The sequence below is a fragment of the Apostichopus japonicus genome, chromosome 17, assembly GCF_037975245.1.
Source record: "Apostichopus japonicus isolate 1M-3 chromosome 17, ASM3797524v1, whole genome shotgun sequence".
NCBI classification, from domain to species: domain Eukaryota; kingdom Metazoa; phylum Echinodermata; class Holothuroidea; order Aspidochirotida; family Stichopodidae; genus Apostichopus; species Apostichopus japonicus.
Window position 1 is genome coordinate 28,337,970 of NC_092577.1, and position 27,740 is coordinate 28,365,709.

The 27,740-nt window shown below is 37.0% G+C and overlaps 1 protein-coding gene across 2 annotated transcripts; it reads right to left on the bottom strand.

Moving 5' to 3' along the window:
- On the bottom strand, positions 1 to 27,740 carry LOC139984354 (uncharacterized). Of its 2 annotated transcripts, XR_011799058.1 has the most exons (6): positions 26,537 to 27,740; positions 10,625 to 25,405; positions 4,665 to 4,759; positions 4,048 to 4,299; positions 2,118 to 2,375; positions 1 to 1,221 (listed from the first exon to the last, which is right to left on the bottom strand). XR_011799058.1 is itself a non-coding variant. In XM_071998227.1 (5 exons), the coding sequence occupies exons 2-5, from the start codon at positions 4,726 to 4,728 to the stop codon at positions 704 to 706; spliced, it is 1,092 nt and encodes a 363-aa protein (XP_071854328.1). In that variant the 5' UTR covers positions 4,729 to 4,759; positions 8,805 to 8,946; the 3' UTR covers positions 1 to 703. The 2 variants fall into 2 exon arrangements, 1 of the variants encoding a protein (XP_071854328.1); XM_071998227.1 differs by lacking the exons at positions 10,625 to 25,405; positions 26,537 to 27,740 and adding an exon at positions 8,805 to 8,946.

A 27,740-nucleotide genomic window follows, 5' to 3' on the forward strand; every position in this document is an offset into this window, starting at 1 on the left:
TATTTTCTTTGCAAATTTATTATCTGATTTTATCGTTCCTATCGTGATACAGTCTCATTACAATCTGTCTTGAATGTTGCTGTTTGATGGAAGAAAAACCAAAATAAAACAGAATAAAACATCAGTGGGTCTCAAAACATCATATACCAACTTTTAAGACTGATGATGTAGTGTGCAGTTTATCTGCATTCGAGTTTTCTCTAAGCCTTAAAATATAACTATTAATCTAAAAATAAATCTAAATGTCAAAGGTTGATGTGACGTGGAAAACTTAGATTCCGAAAATGTTCATGGAAATCGAGGTTGGTATAACCTCGCCTGATGGAGATGTTCCAATTCCAATTATAGAGGACGAGTAAGTGTTACATCTCACTGCTTTGATATAGAGTATTCTTAGGTTTTATTAAATCGTTCTATTAAAGATTTGGAGTAAATGTTGTATAATACACAGGCAAACAGCTTCTCAAATCACTTCTTCTCTCACATAAAACAAGAGAGGAATCTAACTTTCCTTGTCATGGTTGTAAATTTCTTATCTAAACTACTGTAAAAACCTTGGAAGAATTCTCGAGATCAGGATACCAAATTTGCCAACTCGATAAAAGAACCATTAAAGCAATATTACCTATAAAAAGACTTACGTATCTGGTTCCACATCGTTAGCGCATGCAATGTGTTGCCACTGTAAATGTAGACACAGAGTTTAATCTAAATGCCTACAAAACTTGTCGACTCTCTCAGAGTACCGGTAGCCTGATACGTAACAGGGTTCGGTGTAATCCGTTGAAGGAGTAACGGTAGCCCTATTGTACCCGCTGAGGAAGCACTGATGATCAGAATCTTTGTAATCAAATGAGCAACATCCCTCAGTCTGGGCACACATCATCCTGCAGGCGTCAAGATCAGGCACTTCCAGTTCTTTCATATTGTGACTTCTAATGCACGCATCCAAGTCATCTGTCCACGAACCAAACTTTACTCTTTCAGAGTATGTCCAGTCGGCACTGTAGCACGGTTGAGTGTAGTCACTAGTCGGCCGGATTGTGTTGCGATTATCACTTTGAAGATTACACAGGCTGCCTGTATAATCGATCGAGAGACACGTGAAAGCAGTTTCACTTACGCAACGATCTTGACAAGCGCTTAAGCTCGACGTCTGGTTGTCATGCACTACATTGTTCAATCGAATGCAACCCTGAACTGTGTCACTCCAGTAGAACTCTGAAAAAGACATAAAGATCAGCTTAAGGTTAATAAATAATAACGCTATGAGGAATAACGTTGGTAAAGCGTCACAGTTGTTTAACAGGCTCGACACTACCCTGAAGAGCCAATTCTCAATTGATCAAGAGAAACACATAGACCTTTTTGTATTTCGTCTAGTTTTGTATTAGTAACAAGTTATGTCTTCGACCACAATAATGTGTCGTTTACTACATTTTAATGCATGAAAGTCTCTAAAGAAGACAGCTCATTAAAATATTACGTCAATACCACACACATTAGGCTGCATTATGCATTGGGTAGGGCGAGGCGGTGGGGGGTGGGAGAGCACTGCGAATTTGGTCAGCCATAACACGACAAGATAATGCCATTAAATGTTAGGAAGTCCTAAGGAATGGCTTTCTTGGAAAGAATTTGGTAACATATTGGGTGCTCAGATGAACAATGGTGCTATATTTCGCACTTTTGAAACAGTTTTGAAGAATTGTGATGTGTCTTAGGTTGCACTGTATATACATCTTATGCATTGTGTAATGTGTTGATCTATTCTGTGGACAATGGGCTGATCCCCTTGACTTTATTCTGGGTTGTGTGTGTTTGGGCGGGGGGGGGGGGGGCAGTATGCGTGGTTGCGCCCTTGGCTACCTGTTATGCTGTCCAGTAATAAAACGTCATGTCTTTGCATATACAGTCTTCTTAGAAGACAGATATTGCATTCAATATCTTGTGTACTTTCTTATCTCTGACCTAGCTATACAGATCTTCGATTTTATAGGTACGCAAGTAGGCTATTCCGTGAGAGAGGAGAGCACAGAAAATTGTCAAGGGTCTCAACAAGGAAATTAGTTTCTGACTGCCTGTGCTATTTATGAAATTTCAAAATAAATAAATACCTGTATCCGTCTTTTCTGAGTACTTCCAACCTTCTATGTAACAAGGCTGCGTATATTCACCAAGAGATCGGATACTTGCGCGATTGTGTCGGCTCAGAAAGCATATTTTTTCTTCAGGATTGTAATCTACTGACAAACATACAAATTCACTCTCGTCTTCGCATCTCTGGTGGCAGTCGTCCATATCATCCACCTCCCTGATGTCTTTATCGTTGAAGTTTTTAATGCAACCAGAGAAAGGGATCGTCCAGCCATAGTCTGTGCATGGGTAAAACACACGACGTGGTTTGGTGTGTGCGTCGTTGGAATACGAATACTTAATTATTACTGTCATACAGTTCTGATGTTAATGTTGCTGTTATCTAGATGCAATGAGTGTGATATCTTACTAAATAGGAGGATCTTTAGAATGGTTGCTACATGTCGTTAAACATAAGGGGTTTAGAGATGTACTTGCCCGGCATTTTTTGTATTGAATAACTTTGGGCTTCAGTGCCTCAAGCAGCAGACTAAGTAAACCAAAGGGAAAACAAATAGATTAAAGTAATTGAGGAAGAAACTGGGGATCGTTAGTCAAGAGATAAATATGTTTAGCAGGAGGCACAACAGTCAGACTTAAGTCTTAAAGTATAGTAACTAATAGAATATAGTATCAAGTGATGATGTTACAAGTCATATGAGTATGTTTCATTGACGCAGTTGGCATGTTGAAGAGAAAATAGTCATTTAGTAAGGAATTAGATACAACAAGATATAAATGTAGCAGTAGCTACTAGTTTTAAAGATGAGATACAAATTGAAAAGGTATTCCAATTTCGGGACACTAAGATGTAAGAAAGACATCATTTAGGCTGATAAAGATTTTTATTGGCCTGGTGAGTTTTAAGGTTGTAGCAGATTTTTGTCAGTTTTGTGTAAAATGCCAAAGAGACTCACAACATTATGAGGCAGTAAAGGCACCCCTGATTTCCCTTCCTATATTAAAGATACACCCTTCAAGAGAGGGGGTACGGATATTTTGGTGCCATTGCCACAAGATCAAAATCTGGGAATAGATGCTGTTAATTTAAGCAGTATTTTATGCTCATTGTATGTTTTATAGTTGTAGAGAAATGGATGATTCACAATGCGGTGACAACCATGTAGATGAAAGAAAATGCCAAGACGATTCAATAACGTTTAGTTGCTTTAACTACACCAGACAATGTTATATTAAAGCAATGCTGGTATTACGCAATCATTTGCTATTATTTAACATGATTTGCAATAAGCGGCAAAATCAATATTGCTGTAATCAATTAAAGAAGAATGGCGCAAAGTGATATGATGGCATAAACACAAGCCACTGAACAAAAATATGACAACGACTTGAAAGAATGCCATGAACAAAAAACAAAGGTGATGGCAGGGAGGACGACCATCTTGCAAAACGTGGAAGCAGTATCTTATGTTCATTGTCTGTTTTAGTTGAATGAAATTGATGATTCACAATACGGTGACAATCATATATGCTAACCTAAGTTTTCAAGAAGGCCCAAGAACGTTAAATTGACTTCACTTCACCAGACAATGATATGTTGCCATTGCCATTAGTTAACAACATTTGAATGAATATAGTAATCAATATTGCCTTTGAGTGATGGCCCAACACAGTTGAAGGTTAAAAAAGCTGTTCTTGTGGCTAATATAAATTCCATGTTAAAAAACGACAAATGGCTGAATGTTTCATGTAGGGAATGACTTAGGGTTTTAATTGACCTTAAACTTCGCCTCAACCTTCAAGGTAATATCCTTGGTGGTTGTATAAAGATGTGCCACCGGAGTGAATACATCATATCGGTCATGTAAACAAAATATGCAACAAGATATGCAACTTGTTGTGACAGCCATGTTTACTCTACTATATAGCTCTATAAAAATAAATATTTACCAATATCCAAACGTTCTGCGTACTGAAATGTTGTCTGAGCACCACATGGTTGCCTAAAATCTTCACTTAGCGGTCCGCTGTTACGATTATGGCGGCTGTTCATACAAGTTTCGCCGTTGAAGTCGACCGACAAACACCGGAAGGACGTCTGAGCCTCACAGTATCTCTTACAATGATCAAGAGATGACGCCGTACCTGACCAATCGTTATAACCTCCTAAACATGCTTCGGCTACTTCACTCCATTTCCCTTCTATGGCAATAAAGAGAGGGTACCAATATTGACAAAAAATGCCTATGAGATACAGATAGCGGTGAGTGGAGAAGGGGAGGGACGGGAGAGGTTTATAATATGAGTATTGCTTTATCATATTTATATTACAACTGGGCTACTATAAAGGACATGCTTATATTTATTCCTTGCAAAGGTAATCGATATGCAAACTTGTAAAATTTATGTACCATGCGATGCTATAGAAGAAGTATATACTTCTAAACGGGATCAACTGTGAAAATCAAAGTTTAAGCAGGTAAACTTGTCTAGGACAAATAATAATGGTAATCATATGGCCGGACATGGAATAATAATACACTATAACATTACTTTGCTTTACTCACTTTGACACAGGCACACAGAGGAGGCCATTAGGAGGATCGCTGTGATTCTTGTAAATCTATCCATCCTAGTGAGTCTCGAAACAAATGTTGGGAGGCTTAATGAGAATTAAAAAACGGAAAGGCTGTGAATAACTCCCCCAAACGTTTAAGAAAAATGGTGCTCACTTGGGAAATCTCCTAGTTTAAAATTCGTCTCTGGGAACCGTCGTTTTGTAAACCTGAGATAATATAGTGCGACTAGGAAATAACATTTTCAACTTTCACCATTTGTTGTTCCTGTCATATTTTCATGGTTGAATGTTAACAGTGTTTACAATGAAACCAATGCCAACCGTAAGTCATGTGAAGAGTTTTGAGATTGTAATAAATAAAGAAAAACATACATATTAAGGCACGTATGGTGCGATGATGTCATATTGAGAATACGATGGCAAAGTGTTTATGGTTATAACTACCACAGAGACTGAAGATGATGATCGAATGTGTGTCTCATTTTATTTGTTCACCGATCTGATACAATCTATGGTTAGCGAATTGAAGGTGCAGGGTGTGAACAGCTAGTATAGTCACTAACACCAGTGTAACTAATGGTAACAACAATGATAACGACATGTTTTGAAACTTCTTTAAAGGATATTGTGAAGCCATTCAATACTCGTTTCCCGCGCAAGTTAGACTCCAGAATCACAAACGATGTTTTAATTCAGTGTATGGTTAATTATCATGACAACTTTGAAAATTAGAGCAGACAAAATGAGCTAGAACGAGATTCGAATCAGTCATCTCGGCCCAGTGACGTGAAAAGGATTTCAACAAAACTGCCCCCACTGATTTTGGCACTGAGGGGTAGGAACTTGGATTTGATAAAGGAGGCCCTGAGAGATATCCTTATTTTCCTTCATCAATCGTTTCCTCTCGCGTCTAAGAACAACATCTGACGACCCATCTTGGAACTGATCTTAAAGGCATTGAAGACTCGCCCCAAACCGCGTGCCGCTCTCTGAAAAAAAGTTAACTTTCCGTTGCCTGCTATTGAATTTTTGTTTTTGTCGCTACAAAATGCAGACAGTAATGAAACGTGATACCTTGTTATCTTTATCTGGACCTGAGATGTCCATCACTGCTATGTACACTGTGTTGTGGGTATTGACCGTAGCTGCATGTACTGACTGTAAACTAGTGTCTAATTACCAAGCGCCTTTGAACAACTTCTGTTGATTTTGGCGCTATATAAATGTCTTCTGATTGATTGATTGATTGATTGAAGGGTAGCAAACTGTGCGTGTATTTTCTGGGAATGATGGTGGTGTCTAACACTTCTGTTACACCTTGTTCGATCTAAGTCAGTTTACCAGCAACTGACGTTTCTTTGTGCGTGAGTCTGCAATCCCTTTAAGTATTGCCTTCAACATCTGGTGCACTACTGACCTTTACTATAAAAACAATCTAATACGTTAGCTGTAAAACTTCCTGTATCTCACCTGTACTAAAATACATTAGCCTCTACGAATCCAATATGTTAGCTGCACAAACGTAAAATATATGGCCTATTTAACTTAAGTGAAATAGAATTCCACTTTAGTGGAATACAATTCTACTTAAGTGAAACTGCATTACACTGAAGTAAAAAAAGAACATCTTTATTCTACTTAAGTACAATTCTATTTCACTTAAGTAAAATGCATTTTACGTAATTCGAATTGCATTTCAAGTAAGTAGAATTGGGAGGTAAATGTTAAACGACATGCCTAAGAAGCCGTTTTAACATTTACCCACTAATTTTACGTAAATGAAATGCTCTACTTAAGTGAAATTCAATTCAACTTAGGTGGCATTCAGTGCCACTTAAGTGAAATTGTATATCATTTGTATTTCACGACTTCATTGGACGAGCGCATCAAGCGATACGGTTACAAATATTATGTATAGTAACACGAATCGGCGTGCTCAGCGATACAGTGAATTTAAATAACGGTCATTGCAGTGGCGGAGCTAGGGGTATTGGTCAGGAGGGGTGAGAATGGTCTGTAGGGGCGCTTTCGACACTATATAAGCGAAGCGCCACCACAGGTTGGCGCGTAGCGTACAGATATTTTTTGAGTAAAGATACTCCCTAGATCGCCGGAAATTACCCTTTCCGGACCTGGCTAATTTGCAGATAAACGAAGAATAAATATGTGTCATCGCCAAATTACACCAACAAAATGTGACAAATGTCAATAGGTAGATGATAGCGCAATAAAAAAGTCAATAATCGCGGATAAGTAAAAGTGGTAAAGAGCTGAAAAGGGCGCCAGCAGTCCATTTGAGTCCGTCAGGGGGGGGGGGCATACGCCCTCTGACTGTATTGACGCTCCGCCACTGGGTCATTGTGTAATATACGGATACGTACTTAGTATATAACACAATATACTGAGTTGAGATGTATAGTTACTGTCGTAAATAAATGTAAACAATTCCATCAAAACATTTATTAAAGAAACAGTAAACTTTGTTTAGTACGATTGCTTTAGAATTCGATCAGACGGAAATAACCGTGAACAAGGACATGGAACATTGCTTCTTTTGGAGAATGACGTTTACTGTTCCTTGAAACGTTCATTTCTTGAATACATTTTGCTGTAGTATTCCCGATCAGTATAACGGTAGGCATAGTCCTATCAGTTAGGTGTTACGTAAGTATTTACATCAACGAGAGTTTAACTCTGGCTACTGTAGTATGTAACAACTGTCTTTAGTTGGTTTGATGACTTGGATCGCTGCTCTCAGGATATTTCAATATTGCCTAGTTTGTTTATTCGAAGCCTCCAGTAACTTCTGACAATTTAAACTAACGCTAGGCCTATGTTTGTTTCGGAGGCCGCTGAGCACCATAACAATAATACCAGCATTGCTTAGATAATCGTTATTGCTCTCACCTTGTGGTAAGTATACTTCAGGCTGAAGGCTAGATTTCTCGGAAATTTTTGTCATCATTTTGCCATTGGGAGTGAATACATGGAGGGGCTTGTTGCCATACCATACTTGATCTGATTCGCTTGCCTGGATTACTTTAGGCATCTAGCTGGGATCTGGAGTAGGCTTGTCGAGATAATCTTCTTATTTTTGGACAAAAGGTCAATCAGATTCGAAAATTGATTAACAAGTATAAATCACTGATTGATTAGTTGATTAATTTCATTACGATTCATCTACATTTCGATACTTTTAGTATTACTTATAGACCTAGTTTAGAAGCAATACACTTTACATTTTTAAGGAGCCCGAGTTAACGAGTGAGAGCTGGAGCCCTTAGCTTTTCTGCACCTAAACTACATTTGACACAGTACCTTAAATTTAACTTAAGCACAAGCAAAAGATAACAATGGATAATAAGTAACATTGGTATAAGTAACAAGGGTACTGTGGCTACTAAGTGGCACGCCAGCCAAAGATATGATCATATTGGGATGGCCACCAACTAAGGGCTGATTAGCATAGTTGCTTGAGCGCAGGGATTGTAATTCCAAAAGTTACCGGTTTTAATCCCTTTCTTTGATCTTGTTTATCATTTCCTAGTCGGTTTAACTTAGTTCATTTTCTTGTATAAAAACAAATATCTCCCTGCAGATAACTTACATCTCCACACGAACAAACGGTCCAACCAATAAATATAGTCAACATTTCATTAAAAGGCAAAGTTATTGTGCACATTTCTACATCAAAAAATTAAAAAACAAGAAATAACCAGTCGAAATTCAAAAACACAACGTCCAAATTTCGAGTTGAAGAGCCTAGAAAATTGAAATTATATGAGAAAATCAAATGATTTTGGGATAAAAAACAAACAGTGGTAAGTTGCAGATAAAAAGTGTAAATTTCGATCTGATAAGCCGAAATTCAGACGAAATATTCGATATATTGGGCCTAGTCAAATTTTGATATGTAACAAAATATTTCACTGAAAAGAATCTAAAATTGTTTGAGAAAACAGTAAACCTAAATGAGATTAGAGACGACATTTTGAGACAAAAATCTACGCCATTGGTTACAAATTTTTCCTTCCTCATCACACTGTGGGAAGCAAACTATTTAACCTTACACACCTATTACATACATACATACATGCACGCACGCACGCACACAAACACACGTACATACCTTGAAACTTTCTTTAAACCAGCGATGCAACTGTTAGGAACATCAAATGGTGTATACTATATTTTATCAATTTGCTCAAATATATATTATACAAAGCTCGGATAACAACGGCTGATTTTTTAACTAATGGTTGACACGCCTCCAGTCATGAGGCACAAACATGATTGGCTGAAAGATGTGTGGCATATGCAGCATGAAGGATGTAAGATGATATATATATATATGTATATATAATTTAATCTATCTATCTATCTATCTATCTATCTATCTATCTATCTATCTATCTATCTATCTATCTATCTATCTATCTATCTATCTATCTATCTATCTATCTATCTATCTATCTATCTATCTATCTATCTATCTATCTATCTATCTATCTATCTATCTATCTATCTATCTATCTATCTATCTATCTATCTATCTATCTATCTATCTATCTATCTATCTATCTATCTATCTATCTATCTATCTATCTATCTATCTATCTATCTATCTATCTATCTATCTATCTATCTATCTATCTATCTATCTATCTATCTATCTATCTATCTATCTATCTATCTATCTATCTATCTATCTATCTATCTATCTATCTATCTATCTATCTATCTATCTATCTATCTATCTATCTATCTATCTATCTATCTATCTATCTATCTATCTATCTATCTATCTATCTATCTATCTATCTATCTATCTATCTATCTATCTATCTATCTATCTATCTATCTATCTATCTATCTATCTATCTATCTATCTATCTATCTATCTATCTATCTATCTATCTATCTATCTATCTATCTATCTATCTATCTATCTATCTATCTATCTATCTATCTATCTATCTATCTATCTATCTATCTATCTATCTATCTATCTATCTATCTATCTATCTATCTATCTATCTATCTATCTATCTATCTATCTATCTATCTATCTATCTATCTATCTATCTATCTATCTATCTATCTATCTATCTATCTATCTATCTATCTATCTATCTATCTATCTATCTATCTATCTATCTATCTATCTATCTATCTATCTATCTATCTATCTATCTATCTATCTATCTATCTATCTATCTATCTATCTATCTATCTATCTATCTATCTATCTATCTATCTATCTATCTATCTATCTATCTATCTATCTATCTATCTATCTATCTATCTATCTATCTATCTATCTATCTATCTATCTATCTATCTATCTATCTATCTATCTATCTATCTATCTATCTATCTATCTATCTATCTATCTATCTATCTATCTATCTATCTATCTATCTATCTATCTATCTATCTATCTATCTATCTATCTATCTATCTATCTATCTATCTATCTATCTATCTATCTATCTATCTATCTATCTATCTATCTATCTATCTATCTATCTATCTATCTATCTATCTATCTATCTATCTATCTATCTATCTATCTATCTATCTATGTTAATGGTAGCCCAGTTGTAATATAAATATGATAAAGCAATATGCATAATATGGATGGCAAGCCGTGATATGAGTAGATTCAGCAGATATCTGATATAAATGGAAAGCTTAACATTTATAGCGTGAATAATGTATGCGTTCATTAGGCCAATACATCTCGTGCACACAGCCATCAAGTTTGAAGTCAATCGGCCTTAGTTCGTGACACGGTATACAGAAAGATACACAGACATATAACCTTTTTTTGTTGGCTCCTACCTCCAAAAATGATAAACCTACCCCGTTCGTTTGTGTGAAACCGCGGTGGACAGCAATTTTTATTACCACTCTTTCTCAAATTGTGGATAAAGCACAATGTCTCACCTTCAAAGTACAATACATGTTCGGATTAGATGACAAAACGTTTTGGACTTCCCTTCATTTCTTATAGAGCTTCTCCTGTTTGCAATACAATCTAGCTGACAGAACCCCCATACCCCTCACCTCCCCCACCCCAACCCCACGTTCTCTGCCAATTTGCAGATTCGTTATTGTTCTGTTTCAGACTGTCAATTCGATGACAATTGTAAAACGGTGATTAGAACCCAATTTCACTTTGCGCTCCATCCGGTTCTACAGCGAATGAAATGTAAACGTTGGGAATTTTTCCATCTAGAATTTCCCCCTTTTTCCACCGAATGGCAGTTTGATCACAGTCATATCCGATATTAGGCAATTTAGCCTTTCTATCGGGAGCTATATGCTTCTGTTTTATACATTATGATATTCCAATCACATTTAGTTGAAATATTGAACTTGATACGACCTATGTGGCGTTTTTTACAACATCTAACCAAAATGCAAAATGCATTGAGGTTTCGATGGCTTCAATACACTAGACTTCTGCTTGTTAGTATAACCAGAACTAGCTGTTACAATACCACTATGGCATGATAAACACAGGTCAGTCTACTTTACGTGACTATATACACCTTCACCAAAAACAATATGGATATTGTAGTCAATGTTGTGAATCCACACACCATGTATTAGAGGTATCCACTCCATCGTTAGATATCATGTAAAAAGTTTTTCAGAGTTTGAACGCTGGTGACCTATATGAGATTTGATTTGATTAAAGTTATTGGATTCCTAAGTAATTGCTTCTACTATCGTTTCCTAAGAATGACCTGTGAAACTGCATTCCACTGCCACAGTTGTTTACGATTTTGGCCCCCAAATGCGGCACACGATATCACCATACCGAGTGATATTATGTCAGCTGTATCACTTAAGTTATGTCAAAGACGTAGTGGTTGTATTACGCACCGGTACATTCTTGCCGTACAAGCAAAGGGCCACCAGTTGGAGAGTGGCTTCAGTATATGTCGCGTTCTTCCTACTTCAATTTCTATGTATGGTGGTATAAGTGTTTACATGTGGTATGCTAATAAGTGGTAGGCTAATAAGCGGTAGGTAAAAGGTTTTATGCTAAGTGGTTGGCAAATAAGTGGCGACATGTTTTCAGGCTAACAAGTGGCTACATGTTTAAGGCTTCTTAGTGGCCACATGTGGTAGGCTAATAAGTGGCTACATGTGGTAGGCTAATAAATATTTCCTTTTTTCTCTTTTGTACTTCACTGTTAGGAAGCTGTCTGACAGACACGCTTTTCGATACTCAGCTTACAAATGTCCCTTTTCTTTCAAGAAATGTCAATTCGTCAGTAGACCTGTACCGGCATGTTGTTGAAAATAGTCAAGCTTTTAAAAGATCAAGTATTTCCGTATCTCAGTATTTATGAAACAAATAAATTACAGGAATAGTCTTACATCATGTTAGGGGTGGGTGCACTCTCATGTTCAAAATATTGTCAGATGCTACACTCACTTAGTATAGGGCAAGTTTGACTGTCTGGGGAAGGGGAAGTGGTCAAAGATGACCCTATAATTAAGGGTTCTTTTGCAACTTATAAAGAACATTTAATTTCAAGAAAATTCCATACTTTAGTAGATTTATAAACACTTTCTTCATTTTCTTCTTAAAAGTGATCAAGTATCTGATACTCATTAAAGGTCAATTTTGCACTGGATCCGTGCATGGGAGGTGGGGTGGGAGGTGAGTAGGGGAGTGGGGTATACTCTACTGTTGGAAACCTTACCAGATGCAAGTCAAGCAGTATACGTTTGTTGATATAGAAGGTAACTTTCTTGTCCATCAGTTCCCAAAGCAGGTATGGCTAAGTTTTCTGGATTTTGCATCGCTGTTATTCTAAATTCGTCGACTTATGAACTTGTTTCGTTAGTTTTAATCGTACATGGGTAGCCCTATAATATTAATAATATTCTGTAATATTTTTTATAGATTCTGTATATAGTTTATGATGCATTCCATTTATACTGTAACTGATAATCTAAAGAAAATTGGAAGTTAAGAGGGTACCATAGGGCAAAATAATCGAGTTACTGTATTGCAAAATTTCAAGCTTCAATGTAAACAAATAATCTATGTAATCGATGAAGTAAGGGACGAACTCAGTCGCAGTGGGCCATCTGCCTGAAAGCAGAATGAAGCTTTACGTTTTGTAAGGAACAAAGTTGTCGAAACACTTTTACTATATATTTCAAGATTTTAAATGAGACCTGATAAAAGTCTAATGGCCTATATTGTCTTGATATTTCAGTACCGGATAGCTAAGCAAAACCAAAATGATAAATATCAGTCTTAATCGATGTGCTGGTTTTGAGAAATTAAAAGGAGCTTTATAAAGTCATACCTAAGTTACTTTTTTTCAGGTAACTTGTGCAACTAAAAAAGTCACGGGGTGTCATGGAACCGTAACTATGCACCTTGAGGACGTTGGCCGCAGTTAAACAGTAGGGAAACCACCGACAATATACCTACGTTTCCCCTTAAAAAGGAACTTCACATCCTCTAAGCTTCAGCACCATGTCATTTCGTCTAGAACATATATCCATATAAGGTCACAAAACTGCTCGCTTACCGACTCTGTCGCTTGAACTTAAACCGGTACGGAAGTCTTACAGACACGTGATGTCCTGGAAGCGGAACAGATGGTTCTGAAAGTAAGTTCTGTCCCTGGTAGAACCATTACCGCAATTCCCAGACCCCTTGTTTCTTCAACTTTAACTATTACCATCCATCAAAGATTAACTAACTTATTAAGCTTTTAACAAGTATTACAAATGTACTATAAACGAACCTTAAAGAGCAATAAATAAAGACGTTAAAAACAAAACCATGAGACATCAGCTTGACATCATAACTCAATACTTTTACTTGCCCATTTATTATTATATCGTATAACTGTAGCCTAATCAACTCTAAACCAATGGTTTACCACATCCCCAATCTTTGGCGGAAAGATGTGTTATATAGGCAGCTTGCCTCCGATTAACAACGTATCTTACAATAATATTATACCATAAAATAATTTGAAACATCCTGAATGATAATATTGTTTCATCGAGTATTATACATGGTATACAATGATATATTATGATAACTAACATATTATATTCATTTGTTAATTATTAAATATTACAGTACAATAGTATTGTATACTACCATGTGAGTCAGCTGCAGCATGACGGATGGAACTTTACAAGTACAGTTCCTTTTATACTAAGGATGATCGTGGCATCAGTATAAGGTTATTAATGGTTGGTGGCATGGTAAATATACACTGAAAAGCTATTACAAACTTGCCACAAGCCCAACCAAGATATACTGGATGATGCCACGATTACTGCGTTATTTTCGGTGCCTTTCTTTTTAAATTAGATGTTAAATTCGTCTACTAAAAGAGAGATATTACCTTTTCTTTAGATCGTCCCAACTGGTTATCATTAAGTTTTCTTCCTCATCTCATTATATGGTGACGTAGCATACTTACATGGTATAAAGAATAACTACAAGGTGTTAACACGCCTAGGAAAGTTGCTAACACGTAAGCTGCATGTGGAACGACTCTAATAAATATGCTAATATTTGACAGGAAGTGAGACCTTTAAACAATCAGTTTAAAGTTTAATACTAAATGTATTCTTTCGTCGAAACTCTCGAATAGAACGTCTAAATTTAACGATAAACGTCACATTTAAAACTCTTTAAAAAGAACGCCAATATTTGGAGATAAAACGTCATCAGGAAATGTTGACATTTTCTAGAAGCAAAACACATTATTACTTTAAAATAAATTGTAGAAATGTTGAGATAGTCAAATTGCAATATAACGTCAACATTTGGAGATTAAACATCGAAATTTCCCCCAAAACGTCATAATGTTTCCCTAAGAAACCGCCAACATTTTCCAACAATCCCAGATCTGTTCTGACGGAAAATACTCTCTAGAGCTGTTATATATCCACCCACCCCATTCCTATCCTTCCTATTATCGCCATTGACACCACACATCCATTGTACACCGCTATTTAAGAAGACTCTGCCATCAGCCAATCCAGTATTCTCATTGCTATGTCTGTATGTTAATGTTGCTACACCAAATCTACAAGCTCCAAGCTCGAGAGTAGGAAAAGTATCTAGTGATGATGTCATGATGACGGCCCGACGTATACAGTTTTGTGGGAAGGGGGAGTGGGGGGGGGGGAGTTCAACTTTGTGAAGATCAATGAAGATCATTGCCCAAGCTATCGGTGCATTCCTCCATAACCCCAAAAGTGGTGGAACCAGTATAACAAATTGCATCGAAAAGAAAAGCGAACCAAAACATTAAAATAACCCTATTCTCTTGTCATCTGACAAAGTTATCCAATTGGTGACGAGCCTTATAAATGGTGTGGCTAAGGTAAATGACCACTTTATGGAAGATATGGTCATTGGGATATGTGACTTTGTCGGAGAAAGCCCGTGTGCATACTTTACGGTTTTACGTGATCTAATGTAAAGGTAAAAGCATCGAGGTTGTGTAGTTACGAAAATAATCCTATTTATCTATAATGAAAAGTGCACTTCTTGAGACAAAATGTTTTTTTTCTCATCATACTGAGATCCGTCATCAGTTAGATGCTGCCGGTATTAACCTTCAACTTCTTTATAAGAAATAAAAACTGGATAGAAGTATAATTAGGTCAAGAGCTCTCTGGTTTGAAGATGGGGGAAAGAGTTCTAAGTAAGCCTTTAACCTTGAAAGACGTAATCTTATTAAACAAAATACTTTGGCAGTGAAGGACAAAAAGGGACGAGATCGCGACAACAAGCTGCCCCTGGTTAATCTTCCTCCTCTTCAGAAAATCACCTCTAACAACCACAACATGCTCCTCACTTCAGACAGACTCCAACGAGCCGTCCCTGAAAAACCCATCATCGCCTACAAACGACCATGCAACATACGAGACCTTCTTGTGCGTGCTGCTGTTACACCTCTAAATCCAACCCTACACCCATTCAGCATGGTACTTTCAAATGTGATCGTCCTTCGAGATGCATCGTCCGCAGACACCACATTGTTGAATCCAATCCCATCACCAGCCACAGCATGCAACTCACACACAAGACTAAGGGTCACATCACTTGCACTACCACCAATGTCATCTATCTGATCTCTTGTAGAGTTTGCGGCATCCAGTATGTTGGCGAAACCAAAACCACCCTCAAGAAGCGATTCTATTGTCACAGATCCACAGTCAACACCATGAAGACTGAGACCCCAGTTGGAGAACATATTAACCTTCCCAACCATACCATTAACGACATGTCCCTACAGGGGATTGAATCCGTAGGTAGCCGCCCTGACCTAGTTCGAATCAGCAGAGAGAGGCTCTGGATGCAACGCCTTCGCACCATTCAACCTCATGGGCTGAACATTCAGGAAGGAAATGACTAACTTTTCTTCTGTCCCCCTCTCCTTCTCCACTTGTTCCCTCCCCCCCCCCTTCACTCATCCTCCCACAGCTCTCTTCCCCTCCGTTTTTTCTCCACACCTTTCTGTCTTTGTCCCTCTCCAGTTTATTCCCTACCCTGTACCTTTAATCGTCTCTTTGTCCCTCCACTTTTGATCTCCTACCTCTTTACCTGTTGCATTCTTCTCACCATCCATTGTCTACTTATAATCCCCTTTCATCTATCTAATTGTGTTCACCGTGCTCATTAACCTGTCTGTTTTCTGTGCGTGTTTTTGTCCCTTCTGTTACTGTACTTGTCATTTATCCTCTGAAGAAGATCCTGCTAGGATCGAAACGTCAGGTCAACTTACTTTTACACATTCTATTACACAGGCTCTCTAGTGGATAAGCAGTTTGCTAACAGTTTTATTTTATTTTGATAAACAATAATAGTCAGCTAACCACTGAGAATGGTGAAATGCTGACAGAAGGTCGTGATATTCTTACATGAAACGCGTACAGGTATTATTACTTAGCTGTATGAATTTAAAGTGTGAAAAGTGAGAATTGGAATTTCATCTAAAATCCTCTGGATTATTTTAATTTTGGCGTTGATTTTAAAGGGTGTGTAGGCACTGTTTAATAACAACTCTCCTGCGTGTGTGTGTTATAATGGTTTTACTAAAAAAAAAGTCTGCAAATTCGGAGGAGTGTTATAGAGAAGGATGCCCTCTAAGTCCTTACCTTTTCAGTTTTTGTACTGATTTATTCGCGAGGTCGGTTTTGAATAATGATCTTTGTAAAGGGATTAATACCCACAGTAAGTCACTACAAAGTTCTTCAGCCAGCGGATTGCACAACCCTTCTCATCGATGGGAGGTGCAACTCAACTCTTAAAATGTTAAATATTTTGGTACTGATTTATTTCATAAGATCATTTTTGATGATGATCTTTGTAAAGGGATTAATACCCACAGTAAGTCAATACAAAATTCTTCAGCATGCGGATTGCACTTCCCTTTTCATCGATTGGAGTTGGAACTCAATTCTTAACATGTTAAATGACTTAAAATGTCTGAGTCTTCATCGGGCTCAAAAATACACATCGCTATACCTCACCGTTTCCTCTTAGGCCTTTTATATCACGTCTAGCATATGTTTAACAAACTTCACCATAACTAATAGCGTTGGTTCTATTATTTTCTTGTGAATAAATTTTAATGGCATAATGGCAATGATCTTTTCACGTTGAATTAAGTTCAAAAACTTTTTTTTTATTGAAAATCCAGCTGAGTTTATGGTCTTCTAGAGACCTCACTCCAGTTGGATATGATATCATTTTTAATCATTTCCTTTATCCCAACTTGTCTTTCTTTTCTAATGTCTACCTGACCCACCTGGACTTTTCGTTCAGGAGGTCGATACTTTTATGTTTTATTTTATTTTTGCCGGAAATGTTGATAAAGTTAATCGACAAAACACTGAACAATGTTAGCAGTAACGGGGGTCTGAAATCCCCACATGTTAAATGCTATACTTATTAAAAATAATTATAGTAATAATAATACAATTTGTAAAGCGCACAACGCAACAAAAACGTCCCTAAGCGCTGTACAAAATAAATATGAACAAATAAACACAAAATACAAATAGAACAGAGTAGACTGAAAAATTAATTAAATAAATAAGTTAAGAGTTTAAGTTTGAAAGCAGTTAATGAAGGTGTGTTGCGAAATTTGTTTAAGATTCTGTGCCTTTTTTTGACGCAAAAGTGATTTATTTTTAATTTCGTTTTCTTCAGCGTATTCTTGGTACATCTCGTCTTCTTCATTTATTGAATAAATAAATAAATAAATATTGAATAAATAAATCTTCTTCATTTATTGAACAAATAAAAATTTGCGAGCCCTCACAGACATTTTGTAAAAAAAAGAGCAGTGAGACACTGGCTCACCTGTTGGGTTGGGTTTGTCCTGTGTTTTTTATCTTTTCTTCTTGATACTGAACAATTGTTTATTCTATTTTATATGCAAGATTGATTTGTACTTTTGATATAATCTCCATCCTGATCCACCCTATGAATTTCGATATCGTACACTATAAAGCATTACATTTTACAGTTACAAACTAATTAATTTGATTTCTAAACCATCATTCATTTCTACTCTAGACTGAAGGTTTATTCTTCAGGTCAAAATTTATATCTGTTGAAAACCAAATGCTTAATTGCTCTTAATTGCTGAATGCTTTTAATTTTTGCTAGTGTAATTTATAATACTTCTGCATTTCCTTTTATCAAAAATATCTACTGATGTTATAGTTTGGTTTTGTTTTTCCATTGCATGTAGTTTGTTTTTCAAAATCTTTCCAAAGAACCAAATGTAAAAAGATAACATTTCTTGGACTTCTTTGTAAACATAATGTATGATTTATGAGCAAATAAGGGTGGAGAAAAAAGTATGATTACATAATATTTGACGGGGTTTTTCTTGAACATGGTGTGCAGAGTTAACACACATACATTGACAGGTAAAGGCATCACTTATCCCAAAACTTCACTTCTTCCGGTTTCTGCTCTTCCATTTAAAGTGACGTCAGTTAGTGGCATCACTTATCCCAAACTTCACTTCTTCCGGTTTCTGCTCTTCCATTTAAAGTGACGTCAGTTAGTGGCATCACTTATCCCAAACTTCGCTTCTTCCGGTTTCTGCTCTTCCATATAAAGTGACGTCAGGTAATGGCATCACTTATCCCAAACTTCACTTCTTCCGGTTTCTGCTCTTCCATATAAAGTGACGTCAGTTAGTGGCATCACTCATCCCAAACTTCACTTGTTCCGGTTTCTGCTCTTCCATATAAAGTGACGTCAGGTAATGGCATCACTTATCCCAAAACTTCACTTCTTCCGGTTTCTGCTCTTCCATATAAAGTGACGTCAGGTAGTGGCATCACTTATCCCAAACTTCACTTCTTCCGGTTTCTGCTCTTCCATATAAAGTGACGTCAGTTAGTGGCATCACTTATCCCAAACTTCACTTCTTCCGGTTTCTGCTCTTCCATTTAAAGTGACGTCAGGTAATGGCATCACTTATCCCAAAACTTCACTTCTTCCGGTTTCTGCTCTTCCATATAAAGTGACGTCAGGTAATGGCATCACTTATCCCAAACTTCACTTCTTCCGGTTTCTGCTCTTCCATTTAAAGTGACGTCAGGTAGTGGCATCACTTATCCCAAATTTCACTTCTTCCGGTTTCTGCTCTTCCATATAAAGTGACGTCAGGTAGTGGTATCACTTATCCTAAACTTCAAAGGAAGGATACTGAGATGCCATGATACTTGCTTCTTTTCATTCATGCAAAATGGCACAGGAATGGTAAATGGTAATCAGTTCTTACTGTAGACAAAGTCCGAACATAATGCAGATAGAGGAACAATATTTAGTTCGAACAAAAAGGTCGTAAGTTTAATTTATTCTTTGGTGAAGACCCACAAAACAATTCAATCTTATTTTTATTATTATTTCGGTTCAATTTGAGGGTTAAGTGAATAACTGTTTGTGTTTGTGTTTACCTTTTCTATTCCTATAACCTATTACATTTTGTTTCATGACAGCATTAAATAAGCATAGCGCCTCCTCCAGTAAGTCAACATATCAACCATAAGATTGGCATCCGTCGCCAATGAAATACATAGCCAACTGAATTTGACAATCTTACAAACACACGCAAGCACATTTCAAGTTGACGCGTGTAACAGCACTCTCCCTTACACAGATGTATTATCGCGCACACATTTGAATATTATTATTGATGAGCTGCAGCACCGTTCTATTATAGCTTCTTGGATCGAACCAGAACTTCGTTACAACCAGTGTCGCAGCCACGGGGGGGGGGGGGCGTGGGGAGCGAAGTCCCCCACGAAAGCTTGTCACCCCCAGTCGCCCTCCGACTGGGATTTTGGGTGTCGAAAAAATTACATGTGCGAAAAATATATCATTGGTCTGAATGGTCTAGAATCTCCATGATGACCACTCATGAACGACCCTTCGACCGCGGACCGGCTGTAGGGTATAGTTGATGAAAAACCTGACGTGACATAGCGCATAGGTCGAGAAGACATCATACAGTTTCTCACATCATTGCTCGCGCCATTGCCTCGATACTGTTACATTTTCAATCGGATTTTCACTTCTGGGACGTACCCTGATGCACTTAAAGCCGCTAAAAAAACAAATTTTCAAGAAAGGAGACAATACTATCGCTGAGAACTACCGGCCAATCAGTCTACCACCCTTATACTTTTTCAGATGCAATATTTGATGTCAGTTTGACATATAGTTTGGTCATTTCAGTGTGTTACTTGGCTGAAAGCCCAGTCAATCTTTCCTTATCTTCCACGCGCAATTTGCAGATTTGTCGAAAAATGTCAAATTGAATGCCGGTGTCAAACTCACAAAAGATATTTCATAATATTTCAAAGTAACTCACCAGACTGTTTTTTTTTCTTCTATTTCATTAAACTATTTGATAACCATATAAAGACATGGGATCTCAAAATTAAGGATGTTGATAAAACTTTAGAGCAGCTTACAAGGCCTGGGAAGTGTCATTTCCAACGATCTAGGGGGCCTTATTAGCTGAACAATTTCGCTACGCTGCGCGCCAACCCATGTTGGCGCTCCGTTGAGATAGTAACAAGACGCCCTCATAGGAAAGGATCAAAACCCTTGCGCCCCCCTCCCCACTGAAAAAGATCCTGGCTTCGCCAATGGTTACAACACATTGACGCTTAACTTGAATTCGTATTGAGAATGCAGCTGCACTGCTTGTTTGGTCATATTAGTGGGTCCTCTATTTCTCTGGGCTATCAGGCACTACCCCCATTGCCCAACCAGTTAGTCCGATTATGGTGTGGTTATTGCCCGATGAACTTACTGGAATACTTCTGAATCGAAGAAAAAAGCCAATTGAATACCGGAACTTTTTCATGCCAACTGAACGACCTGACGTTATAGGGGCGGTTCTGTTTTAATCATACCTTACCATTTAACTTTGATTGTCTACACTTATAACATATGTTTTTATACTTAAAATGTTAACAAATGAAGAGAAAAGAGGAACTGATCGAACATCGGCATCAAAATGATCTTAATCTCTCTGTCATATCCCGTGGTTCTTTAGCGCAGCGACGTAGCCAGGAATTTGAAAGGGGGGAGCACTTTTTGCGATTGATATGGATTTTCAAAGTTGTAGGCACGACTATCTGAGCGGAGCGCCACCATCAGTTGGCGCGGAGTGTACAAGAAAATTTTTGGTTTTACAAACCCCCCAGATGGCCGGAAACGGCCCTTCCCGAATGTTCATTCTGGTTCCCTGGCCTCTTTCTAACTTGAGACACCTCATTCAATATCACTTTTAAACCCCAAAAACAAACGAGTTAAAATAGTACGTAATTCAATAATACATAATGTATTAAAATTAGCAAGGAACACAAGGGCGGCGGAAGCTTTTTTAATCTGGGGGGGGGGGGGCACCGACGTCAAAGGGCACTTTGCAGAAATTCGATTGGACTGATATTTTGTACCCTTTATAAATCTTATTGTATTATCTTATTTGCGTATACACATCCCTCCATCAACGCCCCCCCCCCCCCTGTCTTAGATCTTAGTAGTCTTACTTTTCAACTTCTGATACTTGTAGATACAAAGATAGGCCAGAAATGTCTTTGATACAACCATAGCCAGAAATTGTCTTTGATACAACTGTAGCTAGTAAATGTTTATCGAAAAGGCTGTTTTGGAACTTGGAACGCCGATCGTGACAACAACAGGCAACAAAGTGCTGCAGCTCTATACATATAAAGTCTGTTAATCAACGATAGGCTTATTTGACTGTGGAATGTTCTCAACTGAAATTTTATCTGCGTAAACGGGTTCTTAAGTAGATGTTAAAAAACTGACAAGATCGTATCCTAGTCTTTTTTCGGCGGGTAGAGTATTGAATGAAACGGCACGCGATATGAATGACAGCCTAGATGACAGAAGAATAGGTCACCTAATTTAGCCATAATCTTGCTACGTTCATTTCAATAGTTTTTCCTGTCTAGGCTCTTAAACTCGTCCAGCAAGCTTATGGATTTGAATTATGGGTGTTTTAATAAAAAAGATAACTTGGCCAAAAAAAAGTGTAGGCCCGGGTCTACAGTGCTACATACTGGCTAAGCCCCTGATAGTTCTAAATTAGGATTAGATCTCTTACTGAAATATCGCTGACCTAATAAGGTGATCAAGAGTACAAGTTTTATGTAGAAAAAGGGCACATTTTTAACCTGAGGAAAGTGGGGGGGGGGCACTTGCCCCCTGTGCCCCCCGGTTCCGCCGCCCTTGAAGGTACATGTACAGAGTAGTCTTACTTTTCAACTTCTGATACTTGTAGATACAAAGATAGTCCTGAAATGTCTTTGATACAACTATAGTCAGTAATTGTCTTTGATACAACTGTAGCTATTAAATGTCTAATTCAATACTACATAATGTATTTAAAATTAGCAAGGTACACGTACAGAGTAGTCTTACGTTTCAACTTCTGATACTTATAGATACAAAGATAGGCCTGAAATGTCTTTGATATAACTATAGCCAGTAATTGTCTTTGATACAACTGTAGCTAGTAAAAGTTTAAGTTAGCCTAATAAGAGAAGGCGAGAGCTATCCGACGATTGCCATCTGATGCAAATTTCTCGAGTGTTTTCTCAACTGAAATATTATCTGCGTAAACGGGTTCTTAACTACATGTTAAAAAACTGACAAGATCGGATCCTATAGTCTTTTTTTCGGCGGGTAGAGTGTTGAATGAAACTATCGTGCTACATACTGGTTACGCCCTGATCATATGATATCATTATCAGCAGATTTTGTTTCCTGTTTAAATTCTTTTACATGTTCTTTTACATAATATATCAGAAAGACAAACATAGTGCTCTTTTACAATTTTTCCAGTAGGATGATTCTTGTTTATTGTCCAATGTCTGGACTTTAATACATTTGACGAACTTAACTGATGGACAATATAAACTTTCATATTTTGTAATACAGCCAGATATGCAGTGGCCTAAAAACAAATATCGTTATCGCAGTGTATTAGCAGTGTAATAATTATTTATAGGAAGTGCGTATCACGTACGATTGCTAGTTTAGCTTCATAACATGCTGTTCGTGCAACAACTTAGGACGACTCATTGAACGAACGTTGTCGACGTTGTTGTGCATACAGTTCGTGACATTCCATAGAGTGCGGTTAGGTAGGCAATATGTATTTTATTACGCAGTGGCCAACTGTAGGCTTGTAATTGGCTATAAGCTAAATTTAGCTAATTGCATCTGCCAAACTAAGTAAGTAGTTGAATCAGTAGGCGTGAATGTTACTACGATTACAATCGAGTTAACGGAGCTGACGAGTATTCAAGATCAAAAGAGCACTGACAAAATACCATGCTAAAAAAACGACAGTTTAAAAAAAAAAATCGACACTGAAAGGGGGGGGTGAGCGGTCGCTCCCCCTGGCTACGTCCCTGCTTTAGCGAAACACGTACAGCTACTTGTTCGACAAGCTTTCGTCATTTTCTCGTTCCGTTCGACCCGTCCCCTCACCCGCAGTTAAACTCGTGGTACAATCACTTTCATAGCGTCGGAGAGGTATCGTTTCCCCGCTATCAATTGAAAAATGCTCTTTCCAATACTTTATACCCTAAGTATCTCGATCAGTGGATCTTCTGCGTCATATAGTAAAAACGTAAGCGTGTGATCGTCAACTTACCCAATGATCCTTAACAATACGTATTGAGAAATTAATTGATGTTTTCAATACTAAACTGAACATGGTCACCGCTCGTGCATTTTCCTTCATTTGGGTTTTTAAATAATGCGTACCTAATGTAGACAATGGACTATCGTCTTTCCATTTCATTTGCTTTAGAAAATTTACTTAAATTTATTAAAACCAACTCAAAGATCAATTTAAAATTATCTTCTTTAAGGTCAATTAATAATATTTCATTATTATTGTTTTGTTTTTATTGCAGGCAACAAAGTTCTTTCCCTCGAAGAGTTCAGTGCTATTCATGTCAGATGGCGCTACGGAGAAGACATTGACGCAAACAATAAACATAATTCAAACTTCATGTAGCAGCGTATTATAGTAATTCTATAGCATTGCCGATCGTCAGTTTATTAGTAAATCTCTTTCAACGCGGTGAATCAGAACATATGTAATTTATGAGAGATAGAACTTTAATGGTATCTACTTCTCCCTATTTAGATTTCGACGTTCTTTAAATTTCTGTTTTTGTATTTCAAATATTTCTTTTACTTTTTCGTATATCACTGTATCTTCGTGTAAGCATTGTCTTACTTTTTCGTTCCCTTTAAGCCTCTTTATTTCACGTTCTCTTATCTTTTTCTTGCGACGTGCTGTAATATTGTTCCCTCCATTGATGTACCTTCCTGCGTTGCTATGGTAATTATAGCACATCTTGTAGAAAGGTTCTCCAAAGGTATCCTCAAAAAGTTGTAAAGTCGTCTTGAAATCCTCGGTTATACCAACGACCGCAAATAATTTATCTAAATTTCCAAGAATATATTGTAAAGCTGATTGATTTGTTTCATTCGAGAACTGCTTACTTCCAGCAACGCGAACTCGTTTACATTGCCAATCAGTGTTTTCCTCGTCTCCTTGGTTACCACGTTCACATAGTAACCTACATGTCATTTGGAGGTAGAAAGTGCTGCAGACACTTAACGTGAATTCCTCTATGCTGCCGTTACAAGAGTGTATAGCCTCTCTTCCTTCTCTACAAAAGTAATAATGTGAGACCGATCTTTCAAATGGGTCACGTAAAACCGTAAAGTATGCACACGGGCGTTCTCCGACGAAGTCACATATCCCAAGGGCCATATCTCCCATATAGTGGTCATTAACCTCAGCCACACCATTTTTGAGGTTCGTCACCACTTGATTAACTTTGTCAGATGCCAAGAGAATGGGCTTGTTTTTATGTTGCATTTCGCTTATATTTTTCATGCATTCTTTGATGGTACTTCCACCACTTTTGGGGTTATGGAAATATGCGCTGATAGCCTGGGAGTGGAGCCTGCCTTGACTTGGATGAAGGTAAATATTAGGAAGATAACTATGAAATGGTTTTGTCTCTTCTGATATCGCGAGTAAACTCTTCGAAGGTAAATGTAACTTAGACAGTTCTCCGTTCAGGTTTGGAACTCGTTTGTTGATCTGTGGAAGTGTATCCCTGTATGTAAGTAGAAACAAATAATGTTGATAAATGCATTTATACAAAAACGACATGGGTGAATGTTTTAACCACATTCTCGTTGTTATTTGTTTAATCTTTCTTTTTAAGGTTTGTTTTAAGCGGTTTGTGCAGCAGTGTATTAATATGACATGAGTTTGCTTTAGAAGAAGTTATTGTTATTTATTCGGTCGGTGTTGTAAGATACGTGAAAATTAAGAATATATGAACAAGAATGTAATGTTAATCCCAAATGTGGAAGCACAATACCATTACAAAAAAATGCATTCATTATACATCTTTGATGTAAGAACTATCACAGCACGCATTGTTGCTTATTATCTGCTACGGGGACCATGGAACTATACAACCAACCCATACAGGGACAGAGACAGAGACAGCTTCGAACCTGAATGAATGTATTAAGTATTTGGGTGCTAAACTCAGTTCTCGGGAACATTGGGGTCGCAAGTGTATATATATCTAATGATATATGGCTTCTTATATCGATGACCAACTCTTCTTGACGATTAAAACATTCCTTCTTAATTCGTTACAGATGTAATTGTTGGGGATAGAAGGGGCAATTATTTTAACAGCTGTCTTCAAACACGTATCATACTACACAGCCTAGTTAATCCGAGAAGACTTGTAGCCGTGTATACACATATTATGTCTCGAAATAAGATGTTATAGGTATTTTTCATAGACTACATTAGCCGTGAAATGACAACGGGATTTATTTTCATTAAATTGTATTTTAAGAATCAATGACCAGGAAGACTACTTTTTATCAACATAAAAAGATGGGTGCCTACCTCAGTTCTCATGAATAGTGCGATCGTTAATTGATACATATCTAACGTTATATAAATTCTAAAATCGATGACCAGCTCTTTTGAATATTGAAACATTTCTTCTGTAAACATAAAATGATATGTTCCAATCTTTACTGAGTTTGTAACCTATTTTTAATACTATTGACGTACCAACGGCAAGAATGTTACTTTAACAAAGTTCATTTACCAGAAAGGAGTGACAAAGTCACCTTCCATGTATTAGCTGTGGGTAAGCTACAAGGATAATCCAATTAATTACATAAATAGATAACGATAATTGCAGACAACTTACCTAATCATCTCTTGGCTAGAAAACAGCAGATAAAATGCTATATAAGATGCAGAAAATATGAGAATGAACACCGATAAAGTTCTTCTTTCAGGCGCCATTTCTTAAACCTCTTTGACATGAGTACAAGTATAACCTTGGTTCTCGACATCATATCAATTTATAAGGATTTGATTGCATCCAGATAAATTGTGTGGCAGTATTTCAGTTGGTTTGCTTTAGAGGTTTTATTATAAAGGTATGTACACAATAAATTGGCTTGCCTTGCAAAGGTGTAATTGAGAAGGTCAAACTTGTTAAGAACTAGACCTACAAGATGAACGACACTACTAAAGGGACAGTGTGTTAGTTTAACATTCTTCCTTAGTAACCAACTGAAGAAATTCCGCCATTGATTTTTTAGTAACATCTGGATCGCGTCTTATGTCAGTCAATTTCATGATACTTTTGCAAATAATTAATGAATATACTTTGATTGCACAAGATATCTAGCAACGGGCAAGCATTCACATCCATGTCAAAAAGTACAGGATTGTCAATTGGGACATAAGTACAAATAAATATTTTTCTTCCCTCTTCCCTCATCTGGGTACACCCTCTGCCAAGAGACCTGCAGTCAGTTATTGAAGAGTGCCAGGTCAGCATTTGTACTTTTTTTAATTTATTTTTTATATATTTTTCATTTATACGGCAAGTCTGCATATTTATTTTTACTTCTTATATACTAATTTTACTTTATAAATTTAACACATGTGATAATTTCGCCAGTCATGTTTCAAGTGCGAACAATACAGGTATCGCACCACAATTAGAGTAATGCGCGTTCGCCTGAGAGGTTAACTGTCGGAAAATAGCCCTAAAGTGCCCTATTGTGTTGACTGGTTTGGCATTTTTTGATGCTAGAATGTTAAAGAGGATGAAATAAACTGCTGATGGCCTAAAAATCTGAGCGAAATAGTGGAAATATTTAGTTCGACTAAAAAGGTCGTAAGTTTAATATATTCCTTGGTGAAAATCTACAAAACAATTCAATCTTATTATTATTATTAGTAGTTTGGTTCAGTTTGAGGGTTAAGTCCATAATTGTATGTGTTTCTAATGTATTTTCCTTTTCCATCCATATAACCAATTACGGTCCTCTTTTGTACTATTATTTTAATTTTATAATGTTGCTCTTTCACCTCCTTGGATCCATAAAGGCTAATGC

Bases quoted from the DNA above. Each gene is read 5' to 3' on its own strand.
- LOC139984354 (XM_071998227.1), bottom strand. From the start codon at position 4,728: ATGGATAGATTTACAAGAATCACAGCGATCCTCCTAATGGCCTCCTCT. The intron at 4,300-4,664 runs GTGAGTAAAGCA...TTATTGCCATAG, and splicing joins CTCTGTGTGCCTGTGTCAAA to AAGGGAAATGGAGTGAAGTA. The intron at 1,222-2,117 runs GTATTTATTTAT...TGTCTTTTTCAG, and splicing joins CTCAGAAAAGACGGATACAG to AGTTCTACTGGAGTGACACA.